The 11,869-nt window shown below is 58.6% G+C and overlaps 1 protein-coding gene across 2 annotated transcripts; it reads left to right on the top strand.

Moving 5' to 3' along the window:
* Positions 1 to 944: 944 nt before the first annotated feature.
* ETV5 (ETS variant transcription factor 5) lies at positions 945 to 11,580 on the top strand. 2 transcript variants are annotated; one of them, XM_085232873.1, is made up of 13 exons: positions 945 to 1,093; positions 1,563 to 1,698; positions 1,953 to 2,040; positions 2,152 to 2,199; positions 2,309 to 2,359; positions 6,199 to 6,328; positions 6,639 to 6,917; positions 7,839 to 8,098; positions 8,550 to 8,609; positions 8,914 to 8,982; positions 9,094 to 9,263; positions 9,609 to 9,710; positions 9,830 to 11,580. In XM_085232873.1, exons 2-13 carry the CDS (start codon positions 1,654 to 1,656, stop codon positions 10,049 to 10,051), a joined length of 1,524 nt encoding a protein of 507 aa, XP_085088999.1. In that variant the 5' UTR covers positions 945 to 1,093; positions 1,563 to 1,653; the 3' UTR covers positions 10,052 to 11,580. The 2 variants fall into 2 exon arrangements, with proteins under 2 accessions (XP_085088999.1, XP_085089000.1); XM_085232874.1 differs by lacking the exon at positions 8,550 to 8,609.
* The last annotated feature ends 289 nt before the right edge of the window (positions 11,581 to 11,869 follow it).

The raw sequence follows: 11,869 nt of genomic DNA, 5'->3' as shown, positions 1-11,869 counted from the left end.
GTGGTGTGGGGATCCTGAACCATGGTAGCAGAGTGCCATAGTCGCTGCTTACTTTTATAAACAGGGAAACTGAGGCATGCAGCAGGGCCATGCCGGGTGCTGGGAAGTTCGTGTCCTTGTGGCTATGTCCTGAGCTAATTCCCTGTCCTCTGAGCCATTTGCAATCCTATATGGGCTGTGCTGCAAGTCCTGCTGGGGGCCCTGAGGGTCTGTCCAGGGTATGATTCCAGCCCACCTGAAAACCTCCTCCTCCTCTCTGTGCCCCCGTTCCATCCCCTCACACTCCTACTCTGCCTTCCAGCCCCGGGCATCACCATCCGCACACGGCCATTTGGGAAACCCGCAGCAACCCCTTCCCAGCACTCAAATTCCTATGCAGATGGGAATCTCTTCCCACAGCCTCCTCTAAAGAGCCCTTTGAATGCTGCGAGGCGCGCATGGGTCAAACACCACAGCGGCCGCTTGGGATAGCTCAACTCGGGGTCCCGAAGGGAACGGAGCCGAAGAAAGACCCCACCAATACCACCCATGCGCACCACAGCTGCATGAAGCCCGAAGGACCCCTCACCCGCCGGCCTAGCTCTGCAGCGCGAGCTCTGCAGGACGCTGTACGTTCCTCATGAAGATCCCAGGCTGGCCCAGCACCCCCCGCTTAGTTGCCCTTGAGCCTCCTACCCAACCCCCTCCTGCGGAGGGCCGCGGCCCCTTTAAATCCTGAGCTGCCCCCGCCCCACCCGCCGGCCTCTTCCCCTTCTATTTTTTTATGAATGAAAAACGCTCTCGGCGGAGCCATGCAAATCACTCGGCGTCCATTGGCTGCCTTCCCCCCTCCCACCCCGCCGTTCTCAATGGTGCCCCGCGGAGCGGCGCGGGGGGGCGGGCCCTCGGGCGGCGCCTAGACCAATCGAGAGGCGCCGGCCTTCGGCTGCCGGCTCCCCATTGGGCGGCGCCGAGGGTAAACAAGCGGCGCTGGGCGTGGCGTGGCGGGGGCTGCTGGCTCGGGAGCTGCGGGCCGGCGCAGAGCGGCAGCGCGGTGCCCGGCTCGGAGCTGCGCCGTCCCGGCACGCCCGGCCCCGCTCCCGGCCTGCAGCGGGTGAGCCCGCGGTGCTCCGCCGTCCGCGCGGGGCCAGGCGGCTCGATGCGGCTCGGTGTGGCGCGGCCCGGGGCGGGGGCGGCGCTTATGAATGGCGCGGGCCGCGCGGTGTGAATGGCGGGGGGCGCGCGCGAGCGAGGGCGCGCGCGCGGGAGGGGGAGGGAGTGAATGAGGAGGAGGAGGGGGGGAGGAGTTTATGAATGGGGCGCGCGGGGCGGCGTGGGAACGGGCCCGGCTGCGGCCCCGCGGCGCTGAGCAGCGGCACGGACGGAGGGGAGCGGGAGAGCGGCGCGGAGCTGGGACGGGGCCGCTTCCCCCCCCCGCGTGATGTCACGGCTGTTTCTATAGAAATTCGGTGACATCACGGCCTGGGGGGCCGCGACCCGCTGCGGGTCCCACACCGGCACCCAGCCAGCCCTGAAGGGACCCGATCCCGATTCTGATCCTGCCGTTGCCTCTCCCTCCGCAGCCTCGCACCTGCCGGAGCCCAGGCGGGAGCCCCCTTCCCGGGCCGCTGTCGATGCTGAGCGTGCCGGGGGCACTGCCCGCCTCCCTGCACAATGGATGGCTTCTACGACCAGCAGGTCCCCTTCATGGGCCCTGGGGTAAGTCTGCCCAAAGCCCCTCCGGGTCCCTTGAAACACCTGCTTGTGATCCCTTGGGGACACCTTCCCTTGGAATGCCTCCCCTTGGGTCCCTGTGAGGTGCCCCTCCCTTTTGTACCCATTGTGGACACCCCCTTTGAGGCAGGCACTTTCTGTTAGTCTGCTTTGGGGCGCGCCTCACCCCCCTTTGAGGCACCTCCTTGGGCTCCCACATCTTTTTGGGGGCTGCCACCCTCACACTGTGGCTGTTGCAGAAATCCTGTGCCGAGGAGGGCCGAGGCCGGTTGGGCTCCGAGAGGAAAAGGAAGTTTTTGGAGACCGACCTCGCCCACGACTCGGAAGGTAGGCAGCACTGCAGGCCCCTGTGGGTCCGCTCCCCTTGGGGTCAGCCTGCAAATAGCAGCACGTTTGGTCAGTGTTCTGTGGGTGCATAAACCTCTCTCTGTGTTCCAGAGCTCTTCCAGGATCTCAGCCAGCTGCAGGAGGCCTGGCTAGCTGAAGGCAAGTCCTCATCTCTGCTTTTTGCCATGTAAAATCTCGTCATGTGCATTTTTTTTGAGAGCTGAAAATGCTATAAAAATGCTTTTTTTTTTTTTTTTTTTTTCTTCAGCTCAGGTCCCCGACGATGAACAATTTGTCCCAGATTTCCAGTCTGACAACCGTAAGTAACCGTCCCGGCGTTTGCTCTGTGGGGTGGAAGCATTTGGGGCCCTGCATGCAACAGTGTAGGACCCCTTCCCTGGGAAAGAGACCAGCACCAAACCCCTGAGGCCTCGAGACCTTCGGGCTTTGGAGAGGGAGCACGTGTGGGTTTGTGCAGCTGGGGCTTAGTGTCCCGTGTCTCATAAATCTGGACCAAACGCAGGGAAGGGTCTCTGCCTGAGCCCTGGGCTCCCCTTCGTAGTAGCGTCAGTTTGCTCCAAAATGCTGCTTTTCGTTTTCAAGTGGAAGCGAGAGCTCGTGCTGGGCTTGTCGGTTAGCCACAATCTCTGCACTCCTGCAGCTTTTTCCAGTCCTGGCCTCGTGCTGCTGGCGAGAGCCAACCCGAGCGGTGAAACTTGAGCTGCTTTAAGCAGCATTAATCTCTGGCAAGCGAGCATGTTTAAAAGGAGGCCAGTGAAAATGCAGTCCCTCTTGAATTGCATAATAGAGAGAGAGTTGTTTCTTAGCCGTGGTTCACTGCCCGAGCCAGGGTCTGCCGCACAGCTAATGGTGCACTGTGCGTGTGCGGAGAGCTCTGGCATTAATTCTCAGATGGGGTTGGGGGCTTTGAGTTGTTACCTGGAGAACACGAGGAACAGCCCGGTGCTGGGTTTGCAGCTCAGGCAGAGAGCTAGAGAACTTGAAGGAAATCAAATTTAGCCTGCAGTCGAACAGATTTTTCATTCCAGCTTTGTCACAGCATGCATCAGAGTATCTTATACTACAGTAAATGCATGTTAATTATTGCTCTTTGATTACTTCTGAATGGGAAGCTTGCCATTAAACTGTTCCAGACAGCCTGGGCTTCAGATGCGCCTTTTTTCCCCCTTTCTCTCCCGAGATAAAAGGCAGAGCCCCGAGGCAGAGCCGCAGCCGCTGCTGCCATCCGCGCTCAGCCCAGCAGCTCCCGCTTGGAGCGGCACAAACTGCAGCGTGCGTGGGAGGCTGGCTGCGGAGCAGAGCTGCTTCCAGAGCCTTTTGGCAGCCGCCGGCTTCCTTGTAACCTGAACGGCTCAGGGAGAAGAGAGACAAACTTCTCTGGGCGATGCAGGGGGGAAAAAGCATTTGGTCGAGGCTTTTAGTGAGCTCCTTTCTCGCTCAGCCTGTGCGGCCTGGTGTCACTGGGGTCAAAACAATTTTGTCACCTGAAGGGTGATGTCCCTGCGTGACTTCCTGCCGTAATAACCTTCCTGGGGAGATGAAGCAAAGGTCTCCTCGCTGGCTGGGGTGTTTGACCCCAGAGTTCCCAGTGATGGCAGCTGCCGTGGGGGCATGATGGGATGGGTGGCGGTTCGATCCCAATGCCCCCATGCACTGTGCTGAGTGTCGGTGACACCCATCGTTCCCACCTTGCTGAAAGCCCTGGTGGTGTGCAAGCTGCCTGCAGAACGGCTGATAAAACTCTCATGGGTCACGATGTCATGGCAGAAGTTGGGTTTGGCAGCATGCAGACAGGTGTTGGCCAACACATGGCACGTGTCTCCTGTCCTGGGGAGGAGGGCATGTGCCCAGCACCTTATCTGGGGCAGTTGTTTACATAGGCGCAGGGCGATAGGACTGTGCTGGGAACAGCGAGCGCTGGCGGTGGGAAGGTGTAGGGTCCTTTTTTGGTAGGGAGGAGTGTTGTTCCCTGGGGAATCGTGTCCCCCCACATGGATGGTTCACAGCGAAGGCGATGAGCAGGCGCTTTTTTTTAATTTTATTTTTTAGACACCCAAATGAAAGCAGGAGGTTTGTTTTTGAGGAAGGAGAGCTTAAACAAAGGAAAGCAGGAGCACAGCTTCTATTTCTGGCTCCTCTCCTGGTGTGACCTTGGGTGCGTCCTGTGCCGGGGGGACAGAGGGGCTGGCAGGGAGCTGGTGCCCAGGTGACGGCTGCGGTGGTGCCAAGGTCCCCAGCTGGTGCCTGTGTTGGAGCTGTGCTTGGGGCATGAAGCTGCGTCCTCCAGGCTTGTCATGTGCCATCCAGATTGGGGCTCAGGATTCAAAGCCCCAAAAGGCTTTGGGGTGTCCCCTTCCCTGCGGGAGCTGTCAGCTCTTTGGTGGCATCTTGGGGCCGGCCTGGCTGGAGATGCGATGCTGTTCTCCCCCAGCCTCTGTCCATCCTATGGGACCAACGCAGCCCACCGAAGGCCGTTGTGGGTGCTCCCCCCACCCCCTCCACGTGGCCCCTGCAGGGCCGTGCTCAGGTTGCCCAGCCCCCAGAGGCAGCGTGGTTTGGTGCTTCCCCCAGCAGCCGCTGGCGGTTATTTTTCTTTCTCCTGGCTCTCGCCAAAGGGCTTTCCGGCCTCACCACCTTGCACAATCGCTCTGCTTTGAATGAACTTGGCGGAAAGGCCGAGCTGGGAGCGCAGCGCGCCCGGCCCCGTGCTGTTTGTGTAAGGAATTCAAACGTTGCACAAAGTCCAGGCTTCTTTGCGAGGACAGCTGGTCTCTGTTATGATCTTAAGTATCGTTTCCCTTTTCTTGAATGGCAGCACTAAGCTCTGGGGAAATTTTTCTTTCTTTTTCTTTTTTTTCTTTTTTTTCTTTTTTTTTTTTTCCCCTTCCAACCGCATGAATGGAGCGCTCCAAATTGTTTGTGAATGGAGGGTGGTGCCCGTTCGGAGACTTTTTTCAATGAATAACCAGACCCCATTGTGCGGCTGGCGGAAAAACAACCCGCTCGAACAACACGGAGACTGTTAGGGAGAAACATGCCCGTGATCGGCAGCTGGAGCCCTTCCAAAGTGCCTTCCCCTTTGCTTTCTTGCGGCGTCGCAGCCTCCACACCGGCCCAAAATGCACGAAGGGAGAGCACAGGGGGAGCAAATCTGGCTCCGGGGAGGCTCCAGGCAGCGCAGGGGCTGTGCTTGCTCAGCCCGGGCTTCGTGTTTCAAATGCTCCTTTGGGTTTTTCCTGCCCTTGGTACCAGCTGTGCTGGGCTGCGGCGGGGGGGAGAGAGGGGAGTCAGCAGCTCTTTAAAGGGTTTGACAAATTAGGGGAGCAGCTAATTACCTGGCAAGCTGTGAACAGTTGTCCTGGAGCTATTTGCTCCCCTCTGGTGTAGCTGGGCTGTGTTTAGACTTTGCATGAAGCTAATACTCCACTTCCGATTAGTGTTGGCTCTCCCGCTCAGGCATGATTTAGGTAAAGATCTGTGACGTGCTTTCCCTTTCCTAGAGCACCCGCTTTTAGAAATTAAAGAGGTTAAGCGTATATTATTCGGTTTTAAATGTATATATAGTGAACGGGCTTGGAGCTGGGAAGGCTTTGGGTTTAAAGGGCTGTTTGTCCCTTGAACTCGTGCAGTCATGGCTCCCGTCCCCCAGTGGTCCCGGCACTGAGCACAGGACACGTGGTGCTGGTTGCTGCTCAGCACTTCTGGCCGGCTAATTTGGGGCTGCGTGCAGGCAAGCATGTAGAGGCTTCCATAGATCTGAGTCTGGATACGCTCAGGGAAAGGTCCATGTGTGGCAAAGGGCGGCACTGCAGGGCTCATAGCTGCTTTGCAGGGGCTGGTCCAGGTGCACTGCTCATTGGTGATCACCCACATCCCTGTCACAGCCCATGCTCTGCCCCCACACATCATGAGAGAAGCAGTTCCCCTCTGCAGGTATCCCTATAGTCCTTGCTGAGGGTTTTTTGTGCTGTTACGCTTCTCTGGTGCTCCCGTGGAGGGGATCAGCTCCTGGTTTCCAAAAGGGAGCACCCACACAGCTGCTCCCCAGATCTGTCTGTGCCTATGGCCTGCTCCCACGCAGCTCAGAGTCACGGCTGGAAGTCAGCGGTGCCCATGTCTTCCTCCTTCTTGTTGCAGTGGTCCTGCACGCCCCACCTCCGGCCAAGATCAAGCGGGAGCTGCACAGCCCTTCCTCGGAGCTGTCGGCCTGCAGCCATGAGCAGGCTCTCTGTGCCAGCTACGGAGACAAGTGCCTCTACAACTGCTGGTACGTCCCTGCGAGTCCCTTTCTGACATCCTCTCTTTGGAAGCTGGGTGATGGGGAGCATTCCATGTCAGCAGCCAAAGCACCGGTGCCAGAAGGAGTTTGGGGTCCCCTGTCTGGCTAGTCTGAGCCCCTTGCAGGTGGTCACACCACGAGAGCTGTTTCCTGATGCCAGTGGGTAGCGGTGGCCGTGTCACAGGCTCTTGTCTCATGCGTCAGTCTCCTCTGCACTGTGCTTTCCCTGGGGCCCGCAGCTGTCTGACCACGTTAGCGTTGCCTTGCCCTCAGCCCCCGTCCCCTCTCCCCATTGCAGTGCCTACGACAGGAAGCCCCCCGCCGGGTTCAAGCCATTAACACCGCCCGCCACGCCGGTGTCCCCCGCGCAGCCGGGTTCGACCCTGCCACCGCCGCCGGCCCCAGGAGTGCAGGCAGCTGCCCATGGCGGCCCAGCCGCCCCACTGCGCAGCACGGCACCGGCACCACACCTGCTGCAGGAGCAGAGACAGCAAACCTTCGCCGTGCCGCGGCCGCCCCACCCGCCCGTGCACATGCCAAAGATGATGTCCGAAAACCAGTACCCCACAGAGCACAGGTAAGGCTCAGCGGCCTCCAGAGGTGGGGACATAGGTGGGACACCTGTCGCTTTTCGCTGGGGCTGCAGCGAGTGTGAACCCCAGCACCTCTTCTGGGCTCGTGGGGATGGTGCTCCCTATGGGAGGAGGGCCTGGGGCTGGATGCAGCGCACAGGGAAGGTCAGGCTGCATCCCTTCCTGGCACAGCAGCCAACTCCGGTACGGAGCTCGGTTCTGGGCGACCTTGGAGCTATGCGGGGGACTGGCTGCGACCCATCTGGAAGTGCCATACCAGCACGGGGCTTGGGTTTCACTCAGGAAGGGCAGGGGGACGCGGGTCGGAAATGGAGTAATCCCAGCCCGTCAGCTGGGAGGGATCTGGTTACAAAGCTGAGCAGCGCTCAGCGGCCCCGAAAGGAGCGGGCGCCCGGAGATCGCCTTTCACGGTGCTGCACCGTGCAGGGGTCAGCAGCACCCCTCAGCCCACTCCCATACCCCGTGCAGCACCAAGCCTCATGGGAGGGCACCGGCCCCTCGCTCCCAAAATAGTGCTGTCCGTACCCAGTTCAAGGTTTAATCCCGGGCAGATTAGTGGCCAACTGGCTGTGCGGCGCAGCAGAGGGGATTTGGCTTTGCGTCAGCACCTGCCCCGTTGCAGTGGCCCTGGGCCCCAAGCAGCACTGCCTCACCTGCTTTGAGCTGGCTCCATTTTTATCTTACAGCATTGGTTTTGTTGTTTTTTTTCCCCACGCTTACCCCAACATCCCATAGGATTCTTGCCTTATGCAAGGTGGATCTCCATCCCTTGGCCTGGGGGATCGAGCACCCTGCCAGGCACAAACCCAGGTGATGGCCATGCGCTGTCCTATCCCACATGGGGACATGTAGCACTGGCTGAGCTCATGGGTGCCCCTGGTGACACCATGTCCCTTTTTCTCCAGGTTCCAGAGGCAGATGTCTGAGCCCTGCCACCCCTTCCCACCGCAGCCCGGCGTTCCCGGGGACAGCCGCCCCGTCTACCACCGGCAGCTGTCAGAACCTGTTGGCCCCGCTGCCCCCCACCCCGCTCAGGGATTCAAACAGGAGTACCACGACCCGCTCTATGAGCACGCCGGCCCCAGCCTGCCCGGCCCCCCTGGGCACGGCTTCCAGTCCCCCATGGGCATCAAGCAGGAGCCCCGGGACTACTGCATCGACTCAGGTAGGTGGGAGCGGGATGGGCACACCGGGGCCTGGGTTCATCCCACTGCAGCTTCTGGTGGCTGGCGCCAGACTCCACGAGCATCACGGAAAATCCTCTAAGCGCCTTAGGGCCTAAAAATACCACAGCCTTGGGCTGGGGGGTGGCCGTTCTGTGCAGCCGAGCAGATGGCTGGGAGGGAAGGGAGGTGGCCAGAAGCCTGGTGCTGGTGATGGGCAATTGCTTTTTGCCATCATGTGTGGCCTAAATAACTTGGTGAAAATCCGGTGTCAGCCGCACTACACGCAGTTGTACGAGTGAGTCCCAGTGCAGTAAATTGTACTTTCCCTTAGAGATGGGAGTGGGGCTGTGCGGCATGTCGGGTGGAACAGGGCAGCCTGGGGCGGTACATGGGGTTGCGCTTGGGGATGAGGATGCACCAGGCTTATGGCTGCCTCTGTTTCCCTTGCAGAAGTGCCTAACTGCCAGTCCTCATACGTGAGAGGGGGCCTCTTCCCCAGCAGCCATGATGGTGAGAAATGTGGGATGGAGCCTGCTAGCATGGCCCTTCCCATCCCATCCCTCCCTCCCTCTTTCCCCTGGCAGCTTTGCTCCACGCCTGGGGCTCTCCCTGCTCCCAGCCTCTCCCTGCAGACATGGGAATGATGTGCCGCCCTGTATAATCTGGGATAACCACCTGAAATAGCTGCTAAGAGGGCTTTGGCCGTCCCAGCTCCCGGGTGAGGGGAGGACAGAGCCACGTCTCAGCAAGGCCCATGGCAGGAGCATGGGTACCTGGGGAGGGGGCTGCTCACAGCAGACTGTTCTTCCCTTAGGATTTTCATACGAAAAAGACACACGATTGTATTTTGATGACACGTGCGTGGTACCAGAGAGACTGGAGGGTAAGCAAGGGTCTGGTGGGGGGCACGCTTGGGCTCAGCGCTGGCACGAGCTGGGCCCGAGGTCTGCTACTGCCCTGGGGTCCTGCATGGCTGAACGCCATCTCACCACAGGTAAGGTGAAGCAGGAGCCCACCCTGTACCGTGAAGGCCCTCCCTACCAGCGGCGCGGGTCGCTGCAGCTCTGGCAGTTCCTCGTCACGCTCCTGGATGACCCTGCCAACGCGCACTTCATCGCCTGGACCGGCCGTGGCATGGAGTTCAAGCTGATTGAGCCCGAGGAGGTACGGGTCGGGTACGAGGCCATTCCCTCCCGTGCAGGCGGTGTGGAGGAGGTAGCCAAGCAAGTGAGAGCAGCTGTGGCTGTTACCCATAATATCCCCAACACCATGCATGGAAATTGTGGTTTGGAAGCAAATTTTGGCAGGCTCCTCTCATCAGATGCCTTTTGATTAGGCCTCCAGCTCCGTGTGGGCTGCACTGCGGCAATCCAATGGGATGTGGAGGGGACGGAGGGGATGGGGGAACACTGTGGTGGTGTGAGCAGTGCCCTGGGGCTGGCAGAGCGCTCGTGTGGTTTGGCTTGTTTGAGGCACCCGTGCCTGAACACAGCTTTTCATCCCTTGCAGGTAGCACGGCGCTGGGGCATCCAGAAGAACCGGCCGGCCATGAACTACGACAAGCTGAGCCGCTCCCTGCGCTACTACTATGAGAAGGGCATCATGCAGAAGGCACGCAGCCCTGCACCCATTTTGGGCACCCTCAATGTCACCCCGGCACGATGGGGTGACCCCGCTGTCGCTCCAGCCGAGCTCCTCATTCCCCAAGCTCACGCTCTCTCTGCTTGCAGGTGGCCGGCGAGCGGTACGTCTACAAGTTCGTGTGCGACCCCGATGCCCTCTTCTCCATGGCATACCCCGACAATCAGCGTCCCTTCCTGAAAGCGGAGCCCGACTGCCACGTGAGCGAGGAGGACACCCTGCCGCTGACGCACTTTGAGGACAGCCCTGCCTACCTGCTGGAGGTGGAGCACTGCGGCAGCCTGCCCTACGCGGAGGGCTTTGCCTACTGATGGCCGGCTGGCGGAGCGACCAGCGCTAGCACGCACGTCTGCTGCGGGCCAATAAGGGCAAAGGTTTTGTAAAGAGTATTTTTTGCCATTTCTTTTAAAAATGAAACACAACAAAAAAACAAACAAAAAGAAAAAAAAGAAAAAAAACGCGTGCGCGCACACAAACTGGCCTTTACCTTTAAGCGCAATTGGAGGAATCTAAAATGCCCAGTGTGTGTCAGCGCTGAGCTCGCAACCTTACTGTCCAAGGGCTAGTGCATAGGACTGCCCGAGGCTGGCACCGAGCGTCCCACAGCTGTGTTGGGGAGCTGGGAGCTAAGCACCAAGTCTCTGACCCTGGCCACGCTTCTCGTGAGCATGCGATGGCTGATGGCTTCAGCAGCGCCTGTGGGACTGGTCTAGACGGTGTGACTGTAGCGAATTGTCACGACAATCTGCTTTGCATCGATCACAATACGCGTAGCTGCCTTGTGTGTTGGAAAGGGCTTTGATTTGCACAGACGAGGGGGTGTCGGGGGGCTCGGTGCCCCGGGGCTGATGTGTGCGGCGTCCCACCCCAAGCTGGAGGAGCCTTCTGCCTTCTTCCCAGACACAACCTCCCCGTCCCTCCTTGTTCCCAGCAAGCATTACTCTCCAATATAACAATTTGTCAGCCTGCCCCGCTCCTTTCCACGTCCCCATCACTTCTCCCCAGCTCAGGCTGTATGCGATGGGTTTCATTTCAGAAGAGGGGGGCTGCTGTGATGCTATCTCCCTCTTTTTTTCTTTTTTTTTTTCTTTTTTTGGGGGAGATACGGGGGTGGGTGATGTTTCTGGGGAAAAAAAAACAGATTTCTAACTGATTTTTGTAGATTATTTTGTATTTTAAGGCAAAGCTATTTTCTGCAGCCCGGCTGCTGTGCCGATGTCCCCTGCGGCTCACCAGGCTGCCTGCCGAAGTACCTGGTCCACTCCATTTCACTGCTCACATCCCTGCCCCAGGGGCTCTGCTCCCCTCTGCGTATAACAGGGCCAGGCTGGGGTCCCCTCCCTTCAGCCCCTGCCCACCACAACTCCCTACACTCCTCCACCTCTCATATATACGTCCCTGCCTCCCCCCCACCCCTAATGGCTACATGTTTTTGTTGTAAATGCTGTATAGGAATTTTTTTCTCATCCTTAGTTAGCTTTGTTTGGATTGGTTTTTTTTTTTTTTTTGGTTGTTTTTTGGGGGGTTTTATTTTGTTGGGAGTCTTTTTTTTTTTTGGTTGTTTGTTTTTGGACTGATTCATTCTTTTTTGGGGGAAGTATGAAGATTAACCCTTGCAGGCTGGCTGGTTGTCCCTGCAGTGTGCAGCGTGCCCAGCGCCGTCAGGCAGCGGTGACTGCAGGCATCGTGCCTTGGGGATGGCTAGGAACATTTGCTCAGTGCAGAGGGGGTTAATCTGAGGACTGATTGAAATAACCTTTACTCAAGCAGGGCTATGTATCTCCTGCAAATCCGCATTACGTTCTGTACTGTGTACAATAAAGAATCTTGCTTTCTGTTCCTCCCAGGCTGTGCTTTGTGTGTGCTGCCAGATGCTATACTGGGGGTTTTCTAAGGGGCAGATGGCAAGCTGGGGGCTTCTTGCCTTGCTTTGGGGTAGCATGGAGTCTGTGCCCACTTGCTCATTCCCATTTTCAGGACTTGCAGGGCTTTCACAGAGCTGTGTCTGGCACGAGGATCCGCTCTGATGGGGACTATTTGTCCCCCAAGGTGGTGCAACTTAATATTGCTGCTCCTGAGCAATAGGTACAGCAGTGTCTGTCCCCTTCACTCACCTCTGGAAACCTGAG

The sequence above is a fragment of the Meleagris gallopavo genome, chromosome 11, assembly GCF_905368555.1.
Source record: "Meleagris gallopavo chromosome 11, MGAL_WU_HG_1.1, whole genome shotgun sequence".
Classification (NCBI taxonomy): domain Eukaryota; kingdom Metazoa; phylum Chordata; class Aves; order Galliformes; family Phasianidae; genus Meleagris; species Meleagris gallopavo.
The sequence above is the reverse complement of the archived record's forward strand: the minus strand, read 5'-3'. Positions and strand labels throughout refer to the sequence as shown.

What these genes read in the sequence shown, in the direction of transcription:
- ETV5 (XM_085232873.1), top strand. Translation starts at nt 1,654, where the DNA reads ATGGATGGCTTCTACGACCAGCAGGTCCCCTTCATGGGCCCTGGG. An exon ending in TCCCCTTCATGGGCCCTGGG is followed by an intron (nt 1,699 to 1,952) that starts GTAAGTCTGCCC and finishes TGGCTGTTGCAG; the next exon opens with AAATCCTGTGCCGAGGAGGG. An exon ending in GGAGGCCTGGCTAGCTGAAG is followed by an intron (nt 2,200 to 2,308) that starts GCAAGTCCTCAT and finishes TTTTTTCTTCAG; the next exon opens with CTCAGGTCCCCGACGATGAA.